The sequence below is a fragment of the Telopea speciosissima genome, chromosome 7 (genome assembly GCF_018873765.1).
Source record: "Telopea speciosissima isolate NSW1024214 ecotype Mountain lineage chromosome 7, Tspe_v1, whole genome shotgun sequence".
Classification (NCBI taxonomy): Eukaryota; Viridiplantae; Streptophyta; class Magnoliopsida; order Proteales; family Proteaceae; genus Telopea; species Telopea speciosissima.
In genome coordinates this window covers 1280223-1303459 of record NC_057922.1, presented here as the reverse complement: position 1 = coordinate 1303459, position 23237 = coordinate 1280223, and the positions used below count along the sequence as shown (strand labels likewise).

The window sequence follows — 23237 nt, the reverse complement described above, 5'->3', positions numbered from 1 at the left end:
AGCACATCAACTATGACACTACCGGGGTTTCCTGTAGAAAACTAGAACATGCCTCATAGTTGAACCTTATATTCCACTTATTGTTAGAGACCCCCAAGTTAGACTTTCTTGAACAATATCTTTTTATTTTGTAACACTGCCTTTTCTGTTTAAGTCAAATCTTTTTAGCATGTGCTGTTTTTTCATCCAACATAATGCATTGGTGACTCGACTCGAACTTATGAACACATTTGGCCATAATTTTCTAAATATGATGGGCATTATATCTGTTTTAGAGTGAAGAGTCTTCACTCAAATGTATCAATATTTTCTAAACCATGTGAATAAGTAATTCTTTTGGATTTTAAAGACAGTTTCTGGTAACAATTTACTGACAAAATGTCTTAAAAAAGAAAAGGGAGGGAAAAAACAAAAGAAGAAGAAGAAAATTGCTGCTCAGGCTGGTCTGGAATTACAATCCATCAGTGACAAATGATAACCTGCAAACCACACCTTATCGGAACCTTATATTCTTAAACAATGTCAATGGTCCCTTTTTTTTTTTGGGGGAGGGGGGGGGAAATTGAAAAAGTTAATAGTATCTGTTTTACTGATTCTGTTTTTCTTGCTTCTAAGGTGCATATTTTCTTCTTATTTGTCTGCAGGTGCAAAAGAACTCTTGCAGAGCATCTCTGAGAAACAAGGTCGACGAATGAACTCGGTTGAGTCTGCTAAAGAGATTCCAAAGTTTCTTGAATTTTTCAAGGCATGGGTAACATTCCTTGCAAAATAAGCAGCACTGAGATCCCTTTTCTCCTTTTCTTTATTATCTTTGTTGGCATATTTTGATGCTACTATTTTTCAGTTCTAACTTAGTAAAACTCTTCATAAAATATGCAGCACAATATAACACTTAGTTAAATGGGGTCTCAAATTCATTTCCCCTTAAATTATGGACTTGTTGCGAGGCAAATCCAAAACTCAGAATATTTACTTTTCGGTAAATTGGTATTTTCATATGTAATGGAATTGGGGAAGGTAAAAAGAACTCATTCCAGCAAGTTGGTTTTAGGTATTTCAAGAAGATTCTGGATGATGTCTATCAGCCTGGATGAGCTAAGTGTCTAGGATCTAATATTTCTTACCTTCCATAGATCTGATATAGAGATAAGGTTACTCTAAGAAATTGTCCTCAATACTGTTAAATTTTTTTATCAAGCCATGCTTAAATTTCAGATAGTTCTTGCACACATAGTTGTCACAGCGTCTAAGCGACCCAAGACGTTGGAGGGGGCCTGGACACAATGTGACACCAACAAGGTGAGTAGGCAACCAAGGAGACCAAGGTGCCACCTAGGTGACCATAGTTGCAAGGCACCTGATGCCTAGGTGTCGTCTTGAAAACTATGCTTGCACAAATAAACAATTAGAATTGTCAAAAGAGTTTATTGATCTGACAAAATTGTATACTGAAATTGTGCAGTTAATGATGTTTAGCTTAACCACCATAATTCTTTCAACCTATAAAAAAATCAAGTGTCTCACAAACACAAAACTTGTAAGTGAGTTAAACGCAATATGCTATAAGAAATCTTGACCCGATAATAGGTATCGTTGATTGAATTAAATTTTCTGAGGTACAGTTTCAACATTTTAGTGCTCGAGATGGCCTAAGCTCCCATGTCCGACCTCCCTGGGGTGGCGCCGCTGCCACCCGGGGACCCTCCCTCCCCCTTCCTCCCATCTTCTCCTTCAGTCCTTCCTCCCACCCCCCCCCCCCTTTGCTAGTCACACTACCCCTAGCCTGTCTTGGTCCTCTCTGTTCGGAAACTCCAAGTCTCCTTCTGGAGATGGCCTTCGACTTCACTTTGTCCCCCCCACCATTAACGGCACCTCCAAGGTTGCTCTTTATGATCCGACCCTCCTGGTCAATGAAGCTCACAAATCGGAATCCTGCCTCATAGGGCATTTTATTGGTAGCCGCCCTCCTTTTCCGATTGTTAAATCCTTTCTTTCTAATCAATGGAAGCTCCTGGGTTCAGTAAAGACTTTTATGCTTGGAAATGTCTTCTTCATCTTCAAATTTTCTGACGACCTGGACAACTCTCGTGTCCTTGAGGGTGGTCCATGGAATGTTGGTAGGAAACCTATCCTCCTCAGACAATGGGATCGGCACCTGCAACTCAACAAGCTTGACCTTAGCTCTATCCCTCTATGGGTTTCTCTGTCAGGGCTTCCGCTCCATTTCTGGTGTGAGGATGGTCTCAATGTGGTGGGCTTTGTTCTTGGAAAGCCTCTCTTCTCAGATGGAAGAACAAAGAAAAAAGATCGGCTAGCCTTTGCCCGAATCTGTGTGGAAGTCACCGCTGATGCTCCCCTTCCATCCTTCATCATAGTCTCTGACAACGAAGGGTTCTCCTTCCAGCAACCTGTGAGCTTTGACTGGACCCCCCCCCCCGCCCCTTTGTGCTTCCTGTCGAGTGTTCGGACACTCCCAGGGTAAATGCCAACTCCGGCAAATTCCATCTCCCATTCCCACCTCTTCTAGAACCTCCCCCATCTCTCCTTTAAGCCTCTTGTTCTTACCGTACCTCTTTCCATCACTCCAATGATTCCGCCCCCCCTATTTTACCCTCTTTTGATCCCCTCCTTTCCTCTCACTCCTTGTACTCTCCCCTTAACGCCTTTCGTTGTGGCGGTAATGGTGATGCCTCTCCTTCTCCCTCTCGGGGTTGCCGCCGGCGGCAATCTAAAGCTGTTCGCGGCCTCCCCTTAGCTCCTCCTTCTTGTCCGGTGGTCTTTAGACTGCTGGTCCCAACCGCTTCCTCCCTTTGGAAACTTTGCCTGACTCCTCTTCTACTACCCCTGCCACTCTAACCTCCTCTTTTGTGCCTCTGGCAATGTCCCCTTCCTCTGTTGAAGAGCCTCTTTCCTCTTCCATTGTCGAGTCGATTTCTCCCTCTGTCGCCCTGGCTTCTCCTTCCCCAGACACCTCTTCTTCAATCCCTCCCATTTCCTCCCCTTTTCGTTTCGGGATTTCCTCCTATCTCAACAGCATCAAAAAGCCCTTCCTGTTCTCTTCACTTGGTCCCCTTCTAGTGGACCCCGCGGTGATCCCCTCTCCTTTTTCTTCCCATTCCATTCCTCGGCCCATCTCCCCCTCCCCCCTCCCTCTTCCGCTGTTTCAGCTAGGCCCAACAGTCCAATTACTCCTTGTATTTTGTCCCTTTGCACTAACCCCGTTTTGTTGGCCCACTCATGTTTGGGCCGTAGTTCTTATGATGCTCCCTCCTTTGAGCCCCAGCCTAATGCTCCTCCACCTCTTCATGTTTTCCACCGTTGTAACCCCATCTCCACTCCTTTCCCTAAGATTCGCCCCTACATTGCCTACTCCCTTCCCTGCGCTGAGAAGATCTTGCTTCTGAGTTCGGTTACTAGAGATCATGTTTTCTGCCGTAAGACTATGGATCCGGGCTAGAGGTCCTGTTTCTTTGAGGCTGCCTTCGGATTGTCTTGTTGGTTCCTTGTTTTGGTTTGCTTAGTGAGTAGTTTTTGTGTGGGCTCTTGCCTTTGATCTTGCTCGCCCTTGCCGTTTTGGCTGGTTGTATTTGGTTTGCGCTTGTTCCCTTCCCCCCCCCCCCTTTCTTTCCTTTGGTAATGAAATTATTTATTCATCCAAAAAAAAAAAAAAAAGGCATCGTCTCAAGTCCCTTTATTACATGTCTTGTAGGGCTAACTATCTTTTTTTTTTCTTGATCGGTAGAATCAATTTGTTGAAAAGTGAAAGAAGAAAACAATGTTGAAAATTGAAAGAATAAAACAATGTACAAACAAACGGGGGCAAGCTTAAGAGCCTCTCAAGGACATAACCCAAGAGAAGAAAAGGCTTACCCCAAAAACTAGCAGCCTTACACTTGGGACAATCCTCAAGGGGGATGAAAAGCAAAGGAGGAAAAGGGATTCAGCAACCTCAAGAGGTTCAAATCGAGACATAGAGGACCTGAGATGGGGGAGGGAAGTGAAATCCACCCTAAGCTAAGTCGATCTGGTCCAAAGTGGGGAAACTCCCCAAGTGGCCGAGAGAAACAAATTCCTAGGGGATTTGGGTCCCTTAGGGGTAGAAGCGCGACAGTAGTCATCCACACCCAACCGAATATCCCTACTATAGAGGTCTTGGTCCAAGTCTTGTTCCGGAAAATGCGAAAATTCCTCTCCTGCCAAATCTGGGAGATAGTCCAGCAAAACACAAGCTTAGCAATACTAATAGAGTCACCGTGAAATGACTTGGCAATCCACTCAGCCTCCTGCAAAACACTCCTACCCAGCCTTCTACAAGGGAAGCTAAACATACAAATCTCCACCCAAATCTGGAAAGGACAGTCAAAGAACAAATGATCTCTGCTCTCCATTCCCGCCCAACAGAAGGGAGGAACCTGAATAGATTTCTGTCTCATCTGGTCTTTTGGTGGGGAGGGCATCAACCAAAAGTTGGAGGGATGGTGTAACTATGTAAGGATCAATTCAAGAGAGGAGAGGAGAAAGTATGAAGTGAGAAAGGAACAGAAGAAAGGAGAGAGAGAAAGAGATGTGCAACCAAATGTGAGAGAGTAAAGAGTCCTTTACCCTATTTGATTTACTAACATGAAGAAGAATTACAAACACCTCCCTAGGGAGGTTAAAGGTAAAAAAGGAAAATTACAACATAAGACAACAAAATATTAAACTAGTACCCAAACTACCCTTATTACATAGACTCTAACACTCCCCTTCAAGCTGGAGAATAAATGTCATACATTTCCAGCTTGCATAAAAGGGCACTAAACTGATGAGGGATGGGCCCCTTGGTAAAGATGTCAGCCAATTGATCGCCCGTCTTAACAAAAGGAGTACAAATGTAGCCGGAGTCAATCTTCTCCTTGATGAAATGTCGGTCCACCTCAATGTGTTTTGTCCTGTCATGTTGCACAGGGTTGTGAGCTATACTTATGGCAGCCTTGTTATCACAATAGAGTCTCATAGGTGCCTCAATATCAAATCCCAGCTCTTGGACCAGCCTTCTCAACCATAAGAGTTCACACACTCCAAGAGCTATAGCCCTGAACTCTGCCTTTGTGCTGGATCGGGCCACAACAGGTTGTTTTTTACTTCTCCATGTGACTAGGTTACCTCCCACAAATGTACAATATCCTGATGCAGACCGTCTATAAGAAACTGAACCAGCCCAATCCGCATCAGTGTAGCCCTCTATCTTCGGATGGTTTTGTCTGGCATATAACAGTCCTTTCCCTAGGGCTGACTTCAAGTACCTGAGGATACGATACACAACATCCAAGTGCCCACCCTTCACAATTTAGCTTCATTCCATGACAACATATAAGTCCCAAATGATATAACTCACCATACAAAAGCATTTTGAGCAAAAAAGGGCAAAAACACAAATTTGCCGGTACCTGGCAGCTTGGAGGAGGATGAGTTGTGCTCCACCAACTCACCTCTTTAGTAACCAAGGCCTTGGGGGGTTGAAAGCCACCCCTTGGGCAACTTTAGCAAGCCCAGCCCCATTTTTAAATAGTGCTCAATCGAGGACAAGCCAGAAGAGAGAGAGAAAATTGGCGGTAGTGACCAAAGGGCTTCTTGCTTCTTCGAATAGTCTTCACAACCTCCAAACGTCTTCCATTATGCCTTCTAGATGATGAGAAAACTTCAATAGATCTTCTAGATGTGTTTGTTTACAGGGTATAGCCTCTATTGGAACCCTCTACTTTTCTAGGGTTCCAAAGAGAGGTATAAGGGATGTGAAAGCTTGGTCGACTCTCAAACCACACTCTGATACCAAGTTGGAAATGGTGTAAGGATTGATTCAAGAGAGGAGAGGAGAAAGTAGGAGGTGAGAAAAGAAGAAGAGAAGATGAAGGGAAGAGAAGAGAGGAGAAGAAGAAAGAAAGAGATGTGCAACCGAATGTGAGAGAGTAAAGATTCCTCTCCCCTATTTGATTTACTAACATGAAGAAGAATTACAAACACCTCCCTAGGGAGGTAAAAGGTAAAAAAGGAAAATTTCAACATAGAACAACAAGATACTAAACTGGTGCTCAAACTACCCATATTACATAAACTCTAACACCAAACACCTCCAGGGCATGAAGGACTGACAAGGAATAGAAAACTAAAACCAGATACCATGACCCCAACCAACCTTAGTTTGCGATGCTCTCAAGATATCTCATGCAGATTTAGATGGGAAAAGACTTGTCCGGTTGGCAGTCCAACTGTCCAAGTAATGGAATCAGGAGACATACTGCTAGTCCTCCTAATGTTGTAAGGTCCCAAACCCGACAGAGGTCCACAGAAGTAAAAGGGGCCAGGCGCTACTCCCCATCACTAAGAATGGACTGCACTAAAGCAAATAGTAGTGATAGGACTAACTACTATCAGTCATCGCATTCTTCACGTTCTAATTTAAAATATTCTGAGCATACCTTTATGCAGATATATTACCTCTGTTGCATGATTTGTGACATAAAGAACTGTTGTATTTGACTTTGTTTTGGCTAGTTTTTCTTATTGCATTATCTTCCTTTTGTAACCAATTTACACATGCCACGTTTCTCAGTGCTAAAGTTGTGGAAATTGACTGCCCAAATCCTGACCATTGCATAGCTAATTCACAATGTTTCTAGATAATAGATGCAAGAAAAAATAAACGAGGGGTTAAGATATAACAGAAGATAAGCCTACGTAGAGGGCAATTGCAGTACAGGAGTCATGTAAATGACCCCAAAAAGTAATTGGAATAAATCTTTGCATACTTGTGTAAATGACTACAAGTGTAAGAAACTCTAGAATTAAGTCGTCAAACTAAATCTTGGGTATATATATATATATCCAGCCTAACCTGTTTAGTCCTACATAGGAATTATATGCACATGCCCTTCAACCCCATATAATTGGAAGAGGCTTACCACCTTAAGTTGCATTCACATGCCTACTAGTATTTGAACATACAACATGCATCTCTAGTCTCTTAATTGTTCTTATCTCACTTTTTCCAATTGAGCTGTCACAGGATCAAATCAATATGGCTGATGTCAAGTACACTGTAGAGCAGTTTAAGGTAATCCTTTAGTAGGTTACCAGTGGTTCTACAAATATTTGTCCCTCTTCGAATCTATTGGTTGATAACTTATCTGAGTCCAACATATGTATGTGGTAATTGTCACCTGGAGTTGTATCAGTATTCTCATATATGTGAACATTTTATCACAAAAAGTGACAAAATATTCAACTTTTAATATGCAGACATTTAATGAATTTTTTGTGAGAGAGTTAAAGCCTGATGCAAGACCCATCACCCACAAGGGACGTGATGACATTGCTGTTTGTGCTGCTGATAGCCGTCTGATGGCATTTAAATCAATTGAAGAAAGTCTGAGATTTTGGATTAAGGTCAGTTCTCCCTTTTTCTTTCTTTCTTTTTTTTTTTTTTGGCGGGGGGGGGGCGTTGAATCTGTTCTTACCTACTTTATGACAAAAAACTGTTTACTTTTTTGGGAAGAAATACTCCAAAGTAATATTTTGTCTACTAATCTAATATACACCTGGTAGAACATGATTTCTGTAGCTAACCCAAGTAGTTGGGCTAAGGGTACAGTTTAGCAGGCTAATATACACCGTCAGAACCCACTCCCGATCTTCAAAAGAAAACATGGTTCCTTCTCATGCATGTTGTCATCTTTGTCTTTACTGAATTCAAATATTTATCTCTTTATATAACGCAGTAAAAAGTTAATCTCATTTTGCAATATCATGCAAATATTGTATAGAAGCTGAATACTTTTTCATAATAAACATCTAGAGGTAATATTGGATTGGGACTTATGGCCTGGCAGATTGAAACTCAATCCAATATATGAGACTGGACTGACAACTTAACACTCCCCCTCAAGGTGGAGTGTGTGTGTGTGTGCATGTGTGTGTATATATATTGTTGGTTTGATGAATATGACTTGTGTTGAATGGGACACAGGCCAGCTTTATTTATAATACGGAGGAGAACAATCTAGAATGTGTACAGGACTAAAATACCCCTAATGACAATCTACCATTGTACCCATATTACAACACTCCCCCCTCAAGTTTGTGCATATATATCACACATGCCCAACTTGCAAACGATAGGATGGAAAAGTTTTCCACTAAGAACTTTAGTAAAGATATCAACCAATTTTTCACTACTAGAAACAAAAGGCATACAAATAAGACCCGAGTCCAATTTCTCTTTGATGAAGTGACGATCGATCTCCACATGTTTTGTCCGATCATGCTAGACAGGGTTGTGAGCAATGCTGATGGTAGATTTGCTGTCACAATAAAGCCTCATAGGAAGTATAACAGGGACAGCCAAATTGGTGAGAAGACCCTGAAGCCATAGAAGTTCACAGATGTCGTGAGCCATTGCAAAGAACTCTACTTCAGCACTAGACCGAGCCACAACGACTTGCTTCTTTTCCTCCAAGTGACAAGATTGCCACCAGCGAAGGTACCATAACCTGTAGTAGACCTCCCATCGGGAGAACCAGCCCAGTCAGCATCTGTGAAGGCTTCAACTTGGAGATGATCATGAGGAGAAAAAAGGATGCCACAACCTGGGGCAGACTTCAAGTAACGGAGGATGCCCAACACTGCTTCCATGTGAATAGAGTAAGGATCATACATGTACTGGCTGACCAAACTGATTGCATAAGCAATGTCAGGGCGAGTATGTGAGAGGTAAATCAATCGCCCAACTAATCTCTGGTAACGTCCCTTATCAACAGGATCACCTTCCTTGCTAACCAGGTGATAGTTAGCATCAATAGGAGTATCAGTTGGCTTGCATCCCAACATACCAGTCTCTGCTAGAAGATCAAGCACATACTTCCGCTGAGACAGTTAGATGCCACGAGAGGACCTGGCGACTTCAATGACAAGAAAGTAGCGAAGCTGTCCAAGATCCTTAATCTCAAATTCCTCGCCCAAATATTGTTTGAGGCGAGAAATTTCTTCAATATTATCAATGTATACAATTAAAGCCGCAATCTTTTTACCAGACTGCTTGATGAACAAAGTATGGTTAGCATTGCTTTGAGAGTAACCTGTAGTGACCATAGCTTTGTGGAAATACCCAAACCAGGCACGAGGTGATTGCTTCACCCCCATATAAAGCACATTTCAACTTGCACACCTTTCCCTGTGTTTTTGAGCATGTAAAACCAAGAGCTCCACAACAAAACAACGGACTACTCTACAGCCAAATCAAGCTGAAGGGAGACCACCCAAAGAGGGACAAAAGGACATAATCAGCCCCAAACTATCAATCATCTGAATATAAAATTGACCTTCCCATTAGGGTTGTAGGGAGGAATGGGAGGAACCACCCATCTGAAACAGAGGAAGGACCATAAGACGGCCCACTATAGTTATCGAGATGAAGAACAGAAAAAACCAACATTGGACTTTTTAGACCTGAAACTAGTACCAATGGTCAAAACATATGATCAGACAATAAGGATTATTAAGAGTATTTAAAAAAAAAAAAAAAAATTTGGGGGGGGGGGGGGGGGGAAAGAAATTGGATGAATCAACAGAAATATCACAGTCCAGCACATACATAATCTACGAACAATATAAAAATGGAAAGAAAATTTAAGGGACAAAAAAAAAGACATCAACAAAAGTTAGTTAATGAAAAATACCACTGTTAAGATATGCGTCACGATGAGGGGCTTTGTCCCTATTGTGGTTAGTTGTTATTTTTATTTTTGGTTTTATTCTTTTCCTAGTTAGGGTAGATCTCTTTTTCTTAATTAGACTAGACTTCTATTTTTTGTTTTCTTGCTGCACAAGGACTTACTTTCCTTGTTTGATTGTACTTCTTTGGTTATTATGTAAGTGTGGTAAGGAAGACGGCTAGAGTAACGATTGCTAAGCTCTCTAGCAGTCTCTCCCATCTTTCTCCCTCAATATCATCTCTTTCTCTCAGCTTCTTCTTCGTTGATCCTTGTTAAGTATATGTAACCCAATAGTAGGAAATATTCCATATTCCCGAGATCCCTGGTTGGTGTCCTATTATAATTAGAATTAGTCCTAGTTTAATTTCCTAATTATAATTCTATTTTCTAGATCTGATTCCTAGTAGGATTAGGAATCTTTCCTAATTATAATTCTGTCTCTTAGCAGCTCCCCTTTCTCTCCATCTTCTCTCTTTTCTCCTTTGGTTCTCTGGTTGCACATATTTAACTCTGTTACATGGTATCAGAGCGATGAAGAAGAAAAAAAAATTCTGCTGAGAAGAAGTAAAGTCTCTGCAAGTCTGAAAAAAATTCCTTACCTGCATCGTGTTCTTCATTATTGCTCGTGATTTTCTGGTTCACTCCATCGTGCTACTGCTGCTTTGTTGGCATCTGGTACTTCGATGCTATTTGCTTTGATTTTCTTTTGTTAACGATTTGCTGCTAGGGTTTGCTACGATTGCTGCCATCGATTGTTTCTATAGTTGTCAAGGCGGCAAGGCGACCCAAGGCGGTGGAGGGGTGCCTAAGCACTTAGGCGACCAAGGCGCCCATGTGTTATTTTTTATTTCCCTTCTCTTCTAATATTATTTAGTATGTTACAATATATACCTTATATCATCAAAAATCAACATTAAGCCACATCATATCATCAAAAATCAATATTAAGCCACATCAAAAAAACCGAGACGAGATAAGCTTTCCATCAAATCCAAGATTTGCTTAAATCTGAGGGAGTTATGTTTCGATCAAACTTAATTTGGTGTGCGCAAATGCTATCAAAATCGCTTTGAATATTTTTTAGGCATCAAAACAAATGAATATTTTACTGCACTTTTGGTTTTTATTGATGTTTTACCATATTAAGATTTATGGAATATATAGATTTGAGAAAAAACCCCAACATTTAAAAGTTGAAAATTACACCTACCGCCGTAAATCCAGTTTTTATTCTTGAACTGGGGGGTTGACTTTTATTCTTTTGGAATTTGAATTTTTAACTATTTTATTGGATTCAAATAGGGGGTATTTGCATATTTATGAATAATATCGTAAGTAAATGAAATAACAAGCATAAATCAGTGCCTCCAGTACACTAGTAAACTTGGGCCAAAAACCACAAGTACCATTTTGAGAGATTTTTTTTTTTTTGTGTGTGAAAATAGTTCATGCATTGTGTTTAGAATGTTAAAAATAAGCTGTATACAGAAAATCAGATTAAAAAAACCATTTCTGGGCCTCGAAACCACCACCTCGAGTTGGCTGCGAAAAAATCACAAGTTTCGACCATTTCTCGGTTACTGGCTGGTCGAAACCGAGTTTTAGAACCTTGCTTCCCACATGGAGATATGAAACCTTGGTTCAACCATTGGGAATACAAAGATGGAAGCCCAAACATGGTGGGGACATACGGAGGAGATAAGACCCAAAACTTGAAATGTGGCTAATCAAAGGATGCTGCTTCCCATCTAACAAGCATGTTGACCAGAAGAACCCTCAACATGGCTCAAAAGAGGCAGACCCTCATCTTGACAGGGCCATGAAATGATTTTTTTCCTATAAAATAATGTGCTTTCACAGGATCTGCTGCCTAAAATTGCTCTCATGAATGGTTGTTGAACTAGAACTGAACTTCCTCTCAGCTCAAGGGATTACACTGCTACAAACATTCTTATATAAAAGTTAGTTGGTCATAACCTAGTGTTAACAAAACAGGTTTATGGAATAATGCTTGAATGATCAATGAGATCAATCAAGCTCTCTATTTATAATAATAATAAAAGAGATTACAATGGGAAATACTGTTCACGTGAACAGTGTTACAACCCTAATTACATTTCTACCCTTGCTCATTAATACATAAATAAAAAATAAATAAAACACCCAAAAGACCAGAATACCCCCATGGTATTCTGGTGTACATAATTTAACACTCCCCCTCAAGTTGGTGCAAATATATCAATCATGCCCAACTTGACTAGAATGGGATGGAACAATTTCCCAGATAATCCCTTAGTGAAGATATCAGCAACCTGATCAGCAGACTTCACAAAGGGAACACAAATTAACCCTTCTTCCAGCTTTTCCTTGATGAAATGTCTATCTACTTCAACATGTTTAGTGCGATCATGCTGTACCGGGTTGTGTGCAATGCTGATTGCAGCTTTGTTATCACAGTACAACATCATGGGAAGATGAACAGGAACACCAAGATAAGATCTTGTAGCAAGCCTTTCAACCAAAGTAACTCACAAATGCCTTGTGCCATAGCCCGAAACTCGGCTTCAGCACTAGAACGAGCCACCACATTCTGCTTCTTGCTACACCAAGTGACCAAATTGCTACCTACAAAAGAACAGTACCCAGAGATAGACTTCCGATCTGCAGAACCAGCCCAGTCAGCATCGGTATACGCCTCTACCCGTAGGTTACCATTAGGAGACAGAAGAATGCCTTTTCCAGGAGCTGACTTCAAGTAGTGGAGAATCCGAAGAACAACCTCCATGTAAGAAGAATAGGAATCATGCATGAACTAACTCACAGTACTCACAGCAACAGTAATATCTGGACGAGTGTGTGAGAGATAAATCAGCTTTCCCACTAGGCGTTGGTACCGGCCTTTATCAACAGGTTTACCCTCCTTTTCTTTGAGACGAACAGTAGCCTCCATAGGAGTATTTGAAGGGTGACATCCTAACAGACCAGTTTCAGCCAACAAGTCTAGGACATGCTTCCTTTGGGAGAGAAAGATGCCTTTAGAAAATCTGGCAACCTTAATCCCAAGAAAGTACCGTAGCGGCCCTAGATCTTTAATCTCGAATTCCTGCCCAAGAAACCTCTTTAACCGGCTGATCTCATCCCCATCATTGCCTGTAACCACAATGTCATCCACATACACTATACTAACAGTGAGCTTCTCACCAGCCCTCTTTATAAAGAGAGTATGATCAGCATTACTTTGCTTGTAGCCAACAGATGTCATTGCCTTGTGGAACCGACCAAACCATGCTCGAGGTAACTGCTTCAGCCCATACAATGCTCGCTTCAATTTGCACACCTTGCCTTCATTATTGTCAAAAGAAAAACCTGGTGGAATATCCATGTATACCTCCTCACAAAGTTCCCCATTTAGGAAGGCATTCTTCACATCCAACTGTTGGAGATCCCATCCAAGATTAACTGCACACGATAGTAAAACCCGAACTGTATTCAATTTTGCAACAGGGGCAAAAGTCTCCTGATAGTCAATCCCATATGTTTGGGTGAAGCCCTTTGCAACCAAACATGACTTCTACCGATCCACAGACCCATCAATCTTTTGTTTGACCACAAACACTCACTTACATCCAACTGGTTTTTTTCCTGGAGGGAGGGTTACAAGATCCCAAGTGTTGTTTTTTTCTAAAGCTCTCATTTCTTCCAACATAGCTGCCTTCCACTTTCCATCTGTATATGCTTCCTGCCAGTTTTTAGGAATAGGAACAGAAGAAAGAGAGGACACAAATGCACGAAAAGGTGGAGAAAGAGAACTATAAGAAACAAAGCGAGAAATGGGATGCAGGGTGCAAGTCCTAGTACCTTTTCGATGAGCAATAGGTAGATCGGAAGGAGAGGTCTCACCACAAGGAGGAGGAGGATCTGACTCCTAGGTTGGCAATTGGATAGGTATTGGTGCCACAGTGGATTGATGTTGCCCTCTGTTGGAGTGTCTCTTGTAGGTGATGATATTAGAGTTGATGGTTCTTTGGACTGGAGTCAACTCCCCCTGACAATGATCATTACTACCATTATTTCCTACATACTCCCCTTGTAAAGGAGTCCCTACAAATGAATGGACAGCAGCCAAAGGAGTTTGGGCAGCAGCCAAAGGAGGCTGGACAGCAACGGTAGGAGGCTGGGCAGCAGTGGTAGGAGGCTGGGCAGCAGCCAAAAGAGAAATTTCAAGGGGAGGAAACACAAGCACATCTTAACTGGAACCAGAATTCTCCCCCTGAAGATGTGTAGACTGATAATAGGCAAGACTTTCATGAAAGACCACATCCATACTGACCAAAGTACGACGAGAAGGAGGGTGGTAACACTTATAACCTTTCTGGGTTGGAGAATAACCCAAAAAAATACACCTTAACCCACGAGGATCAAATTGGCCATGAGGTTTAGTATCTCTGGCATAACACACACAACCGAAAACTTTGGGAGGAACCATAAAGGTGGAATTCCCATGTAAAATATCGGCCGAACTGCGGGAGTCAAGAACACGGGAAGGCAACCGATTAATAAGATAGGTTGCGATAGAATAGCATCCCCCAATATTGGGAGGGAACATGGCGCGAAACATCAACGCCCGGCCACTTCCAACAAGTGTCGGTTCTTCCTTTCACCACACCATTTTGGGCTAGGGTATCAACACAACTTGTCGATGAACAATCCCATTATCGCAAGGTATTTCAAATTGAGTCTCTGTATACTCGGTCCCATTATCACTTCTCAAGACTTTGAGAGTAGCATTGAATCGAGTTTTGACCATGTTATGGAAATGTTGAAAACAAGAAAAACTTGACTTTTGGTGTGTAAAAGATAAACCCATGTGTGTCTAGAATGACAATCAATAAAAGAGACAAACCAACGGTGACTGAAACCAAGTCTTACGATGGGGCCCCAAACATCGGAATGTACTAAGTGAAAAAGTGAAGAACTCCTTTTATTAGAAATAGAATAAGTTGAACGTGTCTGTTTGGTCAGAACACAAGCCTCACAAAAGAAATCGGTCTTATCACAATGTTTGACCAAAGTAGGAAATAAAGATGTTAAGATGCTTAAGGGGGGGTGATCTAATCTAGAGTGCCACTGATAAATTTCAGAAGATACTAAGGAATTCTGATGTAGTAGTAGTAATGGAGGTGGAGTGAGACGTCCATCGTCAAGCAGGTATAGGCCACCATGCACTTTACCCAATCCAATCGTCTTCCCAGAGTCCAGATCCTGAAAAACACAATGGGAAGGAAAAAAAGGTTACTTTGCAGTTAAGATCACGAGTTATACTACTAATAGAAAGAAGGTTAGTAGTAAAATTTGGAATATGTAAAACATTGGACAAAGGAAGGGAAGGAGTGCAGTTAATGATTCCTTTTCCAGAAATGGAGGAAAGGGAACCATCAGCCACGTTTACTTTGTCTTTCCCAGAGGTAGGAGAATAACGATGGAAGAGGCTAGAGGACCCGGTCATGTGATCTATAGCTCCAGAATCAATGATCCAAGGATGGGAAGCTACAGAGGCACAATGACCACCAAACGAAATACCTGACCGAGCAAAGTGTGAACCTGAAGGAGTAGACGAAGTGACAGTAGCTGGTGTAGTAGAGGCAACCGTAGTGGAAGACTTTAGCACACGTAGGAATGCCTGTAAATCCTCCTGAGATAGGCCAATGTCAGTAGTAGGGGCTGCAGTGATAGACTCAGAGTGATTGGCCTTGGTTTTTGGTTTTCGCTTGGCAGCCCATTTAGCCTCAAAGTCAGCAGGCTCCCATGAAGTCTCCAACATTTGACCTTGGTGTGATAAGGCTTATGACAATGCTCACAAGTAATAGTGCCGATAGTAGTACCACCCATAGAGAGAGTGCCAACTGGTGTAGAAGGAGCCGGTACAGTAGTCTGAAGGGCTGATCTGTCAGGGATAGCAGGGTGCAACATAGCAGCTCGGCGATTTTCTTCAGAGGAGACCAAGGCATAAGACTGCTCAAGTTTGGGAAAAGGGGAATGGCCCAACACTTGAACACGAATTGGGTCATACTCAACATTCAACCCAGCCAAGAAGTCATAGACCCTGATTTTATCCACATGTTTCTTATAGGCAGCCAGATTAGTAGCATTATCAGGTTGGTAATCAGAGAAGTGGTCCAACTGTTGCCAAAGGTTGCGCAGAGTAGCATAATATTTAGAGACTGTTAAGTCCTCCTGAGTAGTATGAAGAACCTTCTTCCTGAGTTCATAAACCTGTGCATCATTACCAAGCTGTCCGTACGTTTCCTTACAGGCTGACCAAACCTGAGAAGCTATATCAAAAAGGAGGAACCCATGTGCAATGTCCGAAGTCATAGAACCAATCAAATAAGACGTGAGAACACCATTGTTGGCAAGCCAGCGAGTCAAGGCAGCACCTGGGGCAGCAAGCATGGGAACAGTGCCATCAATGTGGCCAATGAGACCACGGCCAGCAATAGCAAAAGAGGCTGACTGAGACCACAATAGGTAGTTGCTGCCATCAAGTTTGATGGGATTGGGCTGAAAAGTATGATAATCTGATTTTTCATGTCCAAGTTGATTAGAAGTTGCAGTGGAATCAGCAGAGTCACCCATAGTTGCAACAAGGCTGTGGAGAATGAAAAACAAGCAATTACACTAAACCAAGAGCTGAAATCAAGGTCGAGTGGGCCAATATGAAGGGCAAAACAACCCCCAAAAAATCAGCAGCAGCAGAGAGATCCCTTCCACAGAGATCGACAATGTCAGGGTTTTGGAAGAAAACCCGAAATTGGAGATCGATGTGGTGATGGGGATCCAAAAAAAAATTGACGAAGAAGCTTGATCGAATCTGTCCAAGAACCTGTAGAGGATGTCCTTGATGAAGAGAAGAAGCTCCAATAAAAAAACAGCAGCAAACAGCCCAATTCCCAAAAATCGATAATGATCAGGGTTTTAGAAAACCCTAAAAAAGAGGAATCGATTGGGAGAAGGGGTCTTCAACAACCAAAAAAGGCTTGAGGGCAGCTGGTCCAGATCGCAGATGAGTGTCCAATATGCAGAAAACCAGCCTTGATCAATGGTAGTGGCTAGGGCTTCAAAATTCTGGAAACTCCAAAAATCGCAAACAGGAACCAGCAGCAATCGAACCAAATAAATTATCTCATAAAGGGGAAAAACAGAGGTGGGAATAGGGCAGCAACTAGATCATATGATCACCTTTGTAGTGCTGCCTTTAGGAAGGGAGGAGAAGCAAAAGGGAAAAAAAGAGAGAAAAGAAATCGAGAGAAGGGGAGGAAAGAAAAAACGATAGGAAGGGGGTGGGTTTTGAAAACTTAGATCAGAGAAATTTTGGCTTTGATGCCATGTTAACAAAACAGGTTGTGGAATAATGCTTGAATGATCAATGAGATCAATCAAGCTCTCTATTTATAATAATAATAAAAGAGATTACAAGGGGAAACACTGTTCACGTGAACAATGTCACAGCCCTAATTACATTCCTATCCTTGCTCATAAATACATAAATAAAAAATAAATAAAACACCCAAAAGACCAGAATACCCCCCATGGTATTCTGGTGTACATAATTTAACCCCTAGTTTAGTTGCAGACAAAAGAATTCTCACACCCAAGCTTGAAGAATTGAGGTAATCCATGATTCTGATAAATGGAAATAAATCAGCCAGTACTTAGACTGAGTGTCGACTTACAATGTTGTGTCTTAAAATTTAGACCTTGGTCCTTGAGAACTTATCAAGGGGGGATTAGGGAATATGTTGGTACCTATGGGCATTACTAGATCCCGAAGCTGTAGAAAGACAGCTGATCATTCAGACATTGTCTAGTAACAACTTCATCCCAAGAACGTATTCAGGACCAATTTTTGGAGTAATGTAATAAAATTCTCTGGGATCTCACATTGCCATTTTGAGATTAATTTTTACGTGATTGCACTTGAAGAAGGTCCTGATTCTCATAAAGGGAATTCCCTAATTGAAACTCCTAGAGCTTTTTCATCTAACTTCAATAAATTAAGTAGTTCCTCATCTCCCAGTTGCTTCATCTGTTGTTGTCAGGGTCGTAAATTTTCGATTCAAGGTCTTCTAGGGAAGGACATATGCTCCACTGATTTCGTCAATGGCACTTTGGTGATATTTCGATTGGCACCACAGGTATTTGTTAGGTTCCATCTCCATTTTTCAAGTTTGATTTGGCTCTTAAGGATTGGATTGCTGGGGTACTTTTTTATTTTCTAGTAATATGATCTTACTTAATTTTTGCAGGACTACCATCGGTTCCATTTCCCAGTCTCTGGAACCATTGAACAATTTGTTGACATTCCAGGATGCTTGTATACGGTCTGTGCAACTATATTTTAATTGCATTTTATAATTTACTGGCAGTCATAGAGTTATATTTTTCCCTTTGCATTTGAGAAAGTTCTGTGACTTCTTTCATTCCTTATTTTAGGTGAATCCAATTGCTGTGAATAGTAAATATTGCAATGTCTTCACCGAGAATAAACGAGTGGTATCTATTATTTCAACTGAAGACTTTGGAAAGGTGTGCAGTTTCTTACTACTATGATTTTTTTTTTCAGCTCTTCCCACATGCAAAGGTTTTAGATCAATTTTATTGACATTGCCAGCAATAAGGGTTATCGTTGGATTTGAATCGACCCAAATCCAATCCAAATCAACTATAGGATTCTGATAAGGTTCTGATATGATTTGATCAAGTTCTGATCTGATAAATAATTGTCCCAGTAGTAATTGGAAAGTCAGGTGATGTGTTGGACTTTGGTCCAATCCTATTATATGACTATATCCAACTAGAATCACATCTACATATATAATGTATGCATTAACAATAGGGAAAAGGTTCTTTGTACGGCCCATATAGGAAGGCCTTACTTATGTGGTCCACCTAATTGTGCGATGTGGAAGGGAAATGTGTCAAAGTTTAGACTTTAGAGCCAAATTAAATCGTACACCTCCCATCTATTTTGGGACCCTACCTGTCCACAAAATGTGGGGCGCATCTGACAGCCACCTGGCAGATATCAGGGTCGTACAGGAATGGGTTCCTAAGTGGGATGTCTAGGAAACTGTCACTCTCAAAAATACATTTTAATTTGCTGACTTGAGAATCTTATACGACTTGTTTATTTCTTAACTAGGCTAAAAGTACATGTAGATATTTTCCCTTTAGTTTTTGTCCAAAGTATATGTGATTCTATAAAAAGTTCTAAATCATAACCAATAATATAATATAACCAGATTGGATCAGATCAGATTTCGAATCGAATATCTGAATCCTTGTTGGATTCGAAGTCCAGTTACTTGTTCAATTATTCATCAGATTATTAGATCCAATCAACAAAACTCCTTATCGGATTCTCAAATCCGACCTGCTGACAGCCCTGCCAGCATTCAAAGCTTATTTTTAAATTCTATTGCCCTAGAGTTTCAGCTTGTTTGATGGGAAGTGTGTTTGACACAATCTCCATTTCTGGCATAGTAGCACTGACAATCTTGTTCATCTCTAAGTTTCAGATTGCCATGCGGTTCTGCCATGAGTTTATCATAGTATTGGTTTTGACAACCTTATCTCTGGATGCATAATGGGTGATCATGATTTTTAAAGCATGTAGTTCTTCTTGCATATAGTTCTCTTCTTTCTTGGCTCTCATCATCCTTGTGTTTAAAGTACAAAAATAATGAACGAAAGTGGCCTTTCTTCTGAAAATGAAATCCCATTCTACAATGGTGAAAATCTTATATTGATCCATGGAATTGTTTCAGATGCTCTCTATCTGTATCTTTTATCCAGTACTGATTTCTAGTGATCTTATTTCCAATATATATGAGTAAAAAAGATTCTAGTTTTCTACATCTTTTAGATTGGTACAGTGCTTCCCGAAAGCTCAATCTCAATGCAACATCGCAATTTTCCGGTGCTTTATGGTGAATGGTTATCTCAATATGGTAAATCTATTCTGTGGTCCCTGAAATAGAACTACCATTTGATGCTTCATAGTTCCACATTGTTACTGGAGGAAATTCACACGTCTCAGTGAGGGAAGGAAGAAATATCAAGATTACACCATCTGCTTAATTGTGCTTATTATTCTTTGTTTTCCTATCTATTGTTCTTTTAAGAGAAAATTCTTCTCTCATGGAAACAATGTCCTTTTCCTTGTAAACTAATTTAACATAATCATTTGACAGTGCTCTGTCAATCTGAAAATTAAAAAATAAAATTCATATTATGAACTGAAGACACTTACATGACCATGGTTACAAAGTCAAAGTGCAGGCACCATATGCCACAGTTCGAAAGAACCCTTAATCAATTGTGCAGTGCTGTATCATGGAGAAATGTTTTTGCTTGCAGGTGGCATTTGTTGCGATTGGAGCGACAATGGTGGGCAGCATCACATTCTTGAAGAACGAAGGTGACCTTGTTCAGAAGGGAGAAGAGGTATCTTGTCACAAACTTGTATTGTGGTGAAATCATGGACTATTTGGGGTCTCTGACTTTTTTCCTTGAACTCAATTTGACAGTTTGGTTATTTCTCATTTGGAGGAAGCACTGTGATTTGCGTATTTGAAAAGGTCAGTAGCATTACTTATCAAAAAATAAATAAAAAAAAAAGGTTCAGTATCCTTTGGTTCTCTTAACATTGTCGCCTATTTAAAGAGGGGGAAAGTTCTTTTGTGAAAAATTGGTGTTCCATACAAATGTTGAATTGCTTAACATGTGTCTGGACACTATACTTGTTTTATTGGTATTTACCATCCAAATAGTATTAAATTTTCTCATGAAATACTATATTATCAAACAGTAACTCTCATGTCCTAAGCTTTCTTCGTACCTTTTTGTTTAAACATTAGCATTCCATGTTCTATAGTTTCTGTAAGTGGGAGAGCCTTGGCGCAACGGTTAAGTTGCAGTATTACAACCATCAGGTTGCAGGTTTGAAACATGGAAAAAGCCTCTCCACGAAGCGGGGTGAGGCTGCAAACATTTGCCCCTCCCAGACCCTGCAGTGGCTGGAGCCTTGTGCACTGGGACAGTCTTTTTTTATTCTGTAGTTTCTGTTGATTATTATTAAGGCCACAGTTTCTCTAGATAAGCACATCTAGAGAGGTTCTCTTGATGAACATCATGGTTCTGCCATGTGGAGGACAGATGTGGCCAATCTGGCTATTGATAGATATAACACCCTTAAATTGTCTACATGTCGAATTTCTTGGTCAATCTCAATCATATGGTTCACAATCTAATGAATTTTATCCCCTTGTAAATTCATCCCATCATCGGGTCTGTTGTGGTAATTCTAATCATTCGATAGATCGGGAAACAAGTGGATGGCCATCTGTCAAATTTTCAAACTCAATCATGTGTATGGAAGCTTTTCTGTTGTGTCAGCGACCCAAATCTTGATGAAAATTCACCTTCTTCTTTTTTTTTTGATGAAAAATTCACCTGTTGCTTATGCCACATATATAGCAAATTTTTGGTGAAACTACCACATTAAGTCAAAGCTGATTCGGTCTACTTCCACAAAATTTGGGCACCAAGTGACAATGAGGCAGATAAAAGGGGTCCAAATGCACTCATGAAGATACTTTTTGGACATGTCTACAGAAACTTTAGCCTTGCATAAATGTTCCTTTGGATTGTAACTTTGAAATTATTTATAGAAATCTGATTTTTGTTTAGAACTTTTCATGGATGCATCACTTGGGAGCATGTAGGAACTCATTACAGGATTTAACTGATTAATTGCGTTCACTTTTATCTGTGAAACATTTTGTAGGATGTAATAGATATAGATGAGGACCTTCTTTCGAATAGTGCAAGATCGCTCGAGACATTAGTTTCTGTTGGGATGCAATTGGGTCTCTCCACAAAGAAACAAGTAGTTAGCAGCTTGCCAAATCTGGAAAAGTGTGTATTAGGTGCTTAAGAGGTGGTATGTGCTGATTAGCTTGTAGATCAAAATCACTCTTTTTCACTATGAACCGTACATGTACAATTTGCTACTATTGAAAGCTTCAAAAGGAATAGTTACTCATCTTAAATTTCCTTGGTGTGCATAGTTCTTATGGGTCTTTTCTTGTTCGCTTAGCCATGTTGTATGGAGATATGGGGTTGTGCATGGGTCTAGTTTCTTGAATCAGGCGTTTGGTTGTTAGTAGTAGTCTAGAATCTGTGGGATTATTTAGTTGTGATTAGTTAACCCATATTATGTATTAATAAATGCCAAACATATTGAATGAAGAATGCTGGTTGTCATCCAATTTCTGGGGTGTGCTCTCCCTCCAACGAGTCTCTCCCCCCGGCCCTCCCCAAAAAAAAAAAAAAAAAACTTATGTGACATATCTTGTTTTTTTTACTTTAATTTTATTTTCATTATTCAAGTTTCTTGACATATGAATATTAGATGCATTTACTTGTGTGTTTTGAACTGACTTGTTACTACTAAAAAAAAAAAAAGCTGACTTGTCTTTATTATTACCAAAAAAAAAATTGGCTTGTCTTTATCTAAACAATGGATGTTTTATCCACATTGCTTTTTCTTTTTCTTTCTAAAGTGAAGTTGGAAGAAGTTATATAACTTGGGTCAGATATATTGTCGATCTTAACATGATATAACATTTACTGGGAAAATGACTTTGTTCTTATCTCTCTTCGAACAAGAAATGTGGCAAACGGAACTGGGAGGATGGATCTGATAATTCGTGCCAGGTAACAAGTGACAATGCTATTTTAAAAAATAAAAAAGAAGAAAAAATGCGTTTATGCTATGATTTGCAATTGTTGTCGTGTACCCTTCACCAGACCCTACTGCAAAGTGCAAACCAGTAAACTGCCTTGGACCAGAAGGGATGAAGAATTGGAAAACTATCATTTTCCTGACTTCAGATTTCAGAATTATAAGATTCTCTGTAAAAGCTTTTGGAACCCCAATATTGGTATTAAAGGCTTCTTTGGATAATTTATAGTAGATAATTTGCCATATCATTTCATCCTATACCATAGGCCTACCTCTAACTTCTTGGTTCTCTTGATTGTGTTGCCCTTTGATCTGTCCTGGTTGGATGTCAGTAAAACCATGAGAAACCAACGACGGTGAGAATATCTCTAGGACACCATAAAAGATTAAACAAAATAAATTACAAAACAGAATAAAAAAAGTTTTCCCACATGGCTTTTACTAAAAGATCTTAACGAATGCACCCAGTTTTGTGGAATTGAACAGCTTTAATAGTGGGGGTGGGGGTGGGGCTGGGGCTGGGGGGAATACACAAGAGCCTCAAACTCAATCATTTACCGCCCACGTATGTTCCATGGTAGCACCATATTTTTCAACTATTTTTTGTAGTACTTGGCAAATTCGGACCTAGGTACCTACCTGTCCACAAATTTTACATGGTAAATCTTAGTGCCCAAGAA

At 40.4% G+C, this 23237-nt stretch overlaps 1 protein-coding gene across 2 annotated transcripts in view; it reads left to right on the top strand.

Moving 5' to 3' along the window:
* Window positions 1-21753, top strand: part of LOC122669322 (phosphatidylserine decarboxylase proenzyme 2-like) — a 54241-nt gene extending 32488 nt beyond the window's left edge. Inside the window, exons 13-21 of one of the 2 annotated variants that reach the window (XM_043866071.1) lie at window positions 645-745; window positions 7046-7093; window positions 7279-7425; window positions 17849-17944; window positions 18056-18130; window positions 18243-18335; window positions 20169-20255; window positions 20339-20389; window positions 21598-21753. In XM_043866071.1, the coding sequence (XP_043722006.1) occupies window positions 645-745; window positions 7046-7093; window positions 7279-7425; window positions 17849-17944; window positions 18056-18130; window positions 18243-18335; window positions 20169-20255; window positions 20339-20389; window positions 21598-21747 (848 nt within the window). In that variant the 3' untranslated portion in view covers window positions 21748-21753. Of the gene's footprint in view, window positions 1-644; window positions 752-7045; window positions 7094-7278; window positions 7426-17848; window positions 17945-18055; window positions 18131-18242; window positions 18336-20168; window positions 20256-20338; window positions 20390-21597 lie in introns of both variants that reach the window. The other variant, XM_043866070.1, reaches the window with a different exon arrangement.
* The last annotated feature ends 1484 nt before the right edge of the window (window positions 21754-23237 follow it).